Source organism: Octopus sinensis, linkage group LG1 (genome assembly GCF_006345805.1).
Source record: "Octopus sinensis linkage group LG1, ASM634580v1, whole genome shotgun sequence".
Classification (NCBI taxonomy): domain Eukaryota; kingdom Metazoa; phylum Mollusca; class Cephalopoda; order Octopoda; family Octopodidae; genus Octopus; species Octopus sinensis.
The window spans coordinates 27,450,896-27,456,195 of NC_042997.1; the positions used below are offsets into that span (position 1 = coordinate 27,450,896).

Below are 5,300 nucleotides of genomic sequence, written 5' to 3' on the forward strand. Positions count from 1 at the left end.
TTAGGCATAGAGAGGGTAGCAGATTGACGGTTGTGATGGTAATGGGGTGATACTAATAGTATGAGGTATGATAGTTGTCATTACAAGCAGAAGCGACGGCGATGATTTTGGTCAGTAAGCAATGTGAAAGACAGTGGTGATGGTGGTGGAGGGGAAGACGGCGGAGTCAAAGGTATTTATACAGGTGGCATCGGAGGTCTGAATGGTATGTGTATGTCAGTTTTGGTGGCGGTGTTGGTGGTACTGGTGACGATAATAGTTGAAAATAATCAACAAAAAAAGAGAGAGAGAGAGAGAGAGAGAGGGACAGAAAGAGGTTAGACAGATAAAAATGGTACTGACACCTAGATAAGAAGACAAAAAATGTTGTTTATCATATGCAGCTTTGCAATAAATTCCAAGTCGACAAATTATATCATTGTTTTAATGAAAATTATTCATTGCTTGGAAAATATAGGTCAAGTTTAATAAACTATCATAAATACTCAATGTATGAATTATCATTAATGGGTCAAAACTCAATGAAGTGCCCTCCACAGGAACTAGCTTAAAAGCGGCTCGATAAGGCGGCTATTGAGCTAGTACACATGTAAATATACATCCGTATATATATATATATATATATATATATATATACAAATACGTATACGCACACATATACATACGCATATATACACGCATACATATCGATCTATACATATACATCTCTCTATATATATATGCATACATACACACAGAGAAACACACACACATACATACATACATGCATACATACATACATACATACATGCATACATACATACATACATACATACATACAAACATACATGCATGCGTACATACGTACATACATATATATATATACACACACACACATATATATATATACATTCATACATACATACATACATACATACATACATATATACATACACATGTGTAGTGTTAGTGTTTCACTTTTGATACGTAATACTGAAATAGTGTAAAACATAAGAGATTGATCCGGGCTCGCATTAATCAAGGAGTTGAAAATGTCTTGGCCCATGACACTAAGTAAGGCATGTGTAAATTTTGTATAAAATCGGTTGGGTAGTTCTCGAGTTTTAGTAATGCACACACAGAAACACAGACAGTCAACATAATTCTCAGTTTTACATATATAGATTATTATATTTATACGTATGTATGTATGTATGTATGTGTATATATGTATGTTTACATATGCAAATATTTATTTCTTGGTTTGATTCAAATAATCCTTTTTTTTATACTTAAATGTAAATTTTTAGGACATTTTCATTGATTTAAGTTTATCTGATATTTAGAGATTGAAGGAATTTTACATGCAATTACTTTTCAATCATCTTGATTAATTAATTCATTTATTCATATTGAAGAGATACTACTCTGTTTTACTTGAAGGTAGCCATTTGTAAATAAATGAATTTCTTTTTACTTTCGTTTTAAATCATTATGTTATTAACTTTGAATTATGGTAATTCATTATGTTTTAGTCGATAATATATTGCTTTTTAATTTTTTAATCTTTAGCTAAGTCTATTATTCTTAGTAATTAATAATTTTTTTTTCACTAAGTTTTTGTGTATTTTAGACGGTAATGCAATTGTCGTTATCAAATATTTATATATTGTGAATTGTTATTATATATATATATATCTTTTGTCTCCATTCAGCAGAAGATACCTACCCACTTTCTAGCAGTTCAAACTAACTTAAAGAATATTCTTCAGTCAGAAGATAAATTCTAATACCATAATGTTCTTAACATTCAAATCAACATCACTGTCTATATATCTACCCTCTTTATAATGCTATCATTTAACATGAAAATAAGTATATGTATTGATGGAAAACCTCTATTAATGGCTGTTGATTGCTCAACATTTTAAAATTGTTGTAATACTTACAATATTAAATAAAATGATGTAGCGTGAAACGATCGTACCAAATTACAGAAGATATTATTCTTGTTGCTTATTTTGATTATATATATATATATATATATATATATACATATTTTCTTGTTTTGAGTGGTCTAGCGTTCAGGTAATTCCTTCTATCAGACTTTAACTGTTTGTTCCTCTTTGGGCTGTTAAATATATATATATATATATATATATATATATATATATATATATATATATATATATTCTTGTTTTGAGTGGTCTAGCGTTCAGGTAATTTCCTTCTATCAAATTTTAATTGTTTGTTCCTGTTTGGGCTGTTAAATATATGTATATATATATATAGGTTTTGAACCTATTTTCTCCAATAATGATTTCCTGAAGAAAAACCTAAATTTGACTTCGAAACGATTATGTTTTTCGTTTTGCCTTTGGAATTAAGCTTGGAAACAATTTGTAGAATCTTTATTGGATTTGTACGAACTTTGGATTAAAGATGGTCTACACAAATATATTTTTTCCTTTCCTTACATATATATATATATATCCTCATCATCATCGTTTAACGTCCGCTTTCCATGCTAGCATAGGTTGGGTGATTTTGACTGAGGGCTGCGCGACCAGATGGCTGCACCAGGCTCCAATCTTGATTTGGCAGAGTTTCTACAGCTGGATGCCCTTCCTAACGCCAACAACTCCGAGAGTGTACTGGGTGCTTTTGACGTGCCACTGGCACGGAAGCCAGTTGGCTGCTCTGGCAACGATCACGCTCGGATGGTGCTCTTGGCACCCTACTAGCACGGGCACAAGTGCCAAGATATATATATATATATTTCTTCTACTACATAGTTTAACTTTCTAGTTTGTAGTTAGTTGCCTTCCTAAAAATGAACTAGCTGGATTTTTTTATCTATCACGTTAATGTTACTTTATCAACGTAATGAAATGCGAAAATTTCAGGAACAACAGAGAAGCTAAGATCTTAAGTATAGCTATGAAGCTGCACAAGCGTAACCAAAATATCATTAGCATTGTTCCAATAATTTCAAACGTGGTGAATAGCATTTCACATCGTCATTAAAACATCACAAATGCGTCGATTCGGATAATGTATCGTTCAAGTTATTGCTATCTCACTTCCTCACCGTCAACGATAATTCAAGAGGTAACTAAACTAAAACTTCTTTATATCGGGAAACAATTTTTGACAGACTACAATTGTTTATTTAGAAACTCACATCCATTTGTCTATTCTCTCTGCACGTCTCTCTCTCTCTCTCTCTCTCTCTCTCTCTCTTTCTCTCCCTCTCACTCACACACATGCACACATGCTCTCTCTCTCTCTCTCATTTTCTAAATATGTATGTTTATTTCCCTTTCGTTTCTCTCTCTTTCTCTCGATTGAAACAAATATGGCAGCTGTTGAAAAATATAACAGTTGAGATAAGCTGTAAAGCAATGATTTTATTTTGTTGGTGGTTTCTTTATATTTTGGGCAAGAGTCTTCTACTATAGCCTTGGGCCGACCAAAGCCTTGTGAGTGGATTTGGTAGACGGAAACTGAAAAGAAGCCCGTGATATATATGTATATATATATGTGTGTGTATGTGTGTTTGTGTATCTGTGCTGGTTTGTTTATGTCCTTGTAATTCAGCGGTTCGGCAAAAGAGACCGATAGAATAAGTACTGGGCTTACAAAGAATACGCTCCGGGCTCGATTTGCTCGACTAAAGGCGGTGCTCCAGTATGGCCGCAATCAAATGACTGAAGCAAGTAAAAGAGTATTTGTGTTTTCACATATCACTCTGTTATTTGTCACTCATCAACTTTCTGTTTTAGGATTTCATAAATTTGGTCATCATAAATTGATATATGTGCCTAAAGTAAATTAATTTTTTGAATATGCCAACAACTGTGCCTCCATATTTAATGTAACATTGACAAAGATATTTTTTCTCTGGCAGGTTTTCTCCCACATTGTAATATTTCTCTCCAGCGTCACCTCGTTTGTATCATCGGCGTCAATTCCAACCAAATGTAAAATACCAACCAATCTGAAATTCCGATACAAGAGGCTGTCCCGTGCAGCCGTTGGCAACAAGTTTTTCCTTCCGGCTAGAGTTACTCCAGTCGGAAGTAACCAGAAACCACTGATCGTCGGGGATACAACCTGCCCAACATCTTCTGCATCTATTGATATCATCCGCGAACGTTCAACCTGCCCATGGTACGTGAATATTACCCATGATTCAACAGTTTTCCCTTCATCCCGTACCGAAGTTGTGTGTCGCTGCAGAGGCTGTCGAGATTTTAGCAGCAGCAAATACCAATGTGTGACGGTATATACTAAAATGACTGTCCTCAAACGTACAAATAAATGCGTTGCTAGACTGTACGTGTATAAGCCAATTGTGATTAATGTAGGTACAGCTTGTGTGTGTGCAAGAAAAATTGATGGATATAAAAACGACAAATATGCGTCTTACGAAACATAGAGGTTATTCACAATATTATGAAAGATTAACTTGACCACTAAGAGGGCATTATAATTTGCACACAACTGTACATAAAATTCGCACACATACATATATACTTTGTAAATATGTTTATATTTTATTTAATTCCATATATCATAAAACATTTCATAATCTCTGTGTCCACATATTTATATGTTATCTTTAACATATTTTATTGTATTGTTTATTTGAAATGAACAATATATTATTTGACTCATGTCTGACATATACAACATATTTAAGTCTTCGACCATTTTGAGTTTTATCATGATTGTACATATCCAACGACACACACACACATACACAACCCTATACAAGGCGTGGGGTTGAGAAGTTCTTGGTTTGGGTTAAAAGAAAATACAGGAGTATCAGTTAATTATAATTTTATTGAAAATAATCTCAGATTCACACACTAACTGTGGCGGTCCCGCAGGTTACAAAGCCTTGTGTAAGAATTCGGAAGGTAGGGGGCACCACTAGGCGTTTCGCGACACCCTTAAAGTCAGGAACTTCTCGCCATCCCTTTGTGTGCTCGTGTATATATATATATATATATACCGGAGTAAACACATAAATGTGAAACAAGGTGGAAAAAAGAGTACTCAAATACCAGTGGTAGAGTAATATGGTTTATTTAAAGCAGCAGAAAATTCAGCAAAAACTGTCCGACGAACGGCAACGGGAAACTCAGAGTAACAGGTTTTGTTGAATTTTCTGCTGCTTTAAATAAAGTGTATATATATATATATATATATATATATATATATATATGTATATATACATGTGTAGTCTGTGTCGGTGTTTGTCCGCACCACTGCTTGACCGCTGATGGTGGTGTTTAAGTCCCCGTAACTTAGTG

General features: G+C 33.8%; 1 protein-coding gene across 4 annotated transcripts in view; it reads left to right on the plus strand.

Moving 5' to 3' along the window:
• Positions 1-4,973, plus strand: part of LOC115218645 (interleukin 17-like protein) — a 45,855-nt gene extending 40,882 nt beyond the window's left edge. For 3 of the 4 annotated variants that reach the window (XR_005004104.1, XR_005004096.1, XM_036514354.1), the window contains one exon: positions 3,890-4,973. Coding sequence is in view for 2 of the 4 variants with exons in the window: in XM_036514354.1 (XP_036370247.1) it covers positions 3,890-4,420 (531 nt within the window). In the remaining 2 variants the exon portion in view is untranslated. Of the gene's footprint in view, positions 1-3,019; positions 3,091-3,889 lie in introns of those variants that run through there. The other variant, XM_029788939.2, reaches the window with a different exon arrangement.
• Positions 4,974-5,300: the final 327 nt, after the last annotated feature.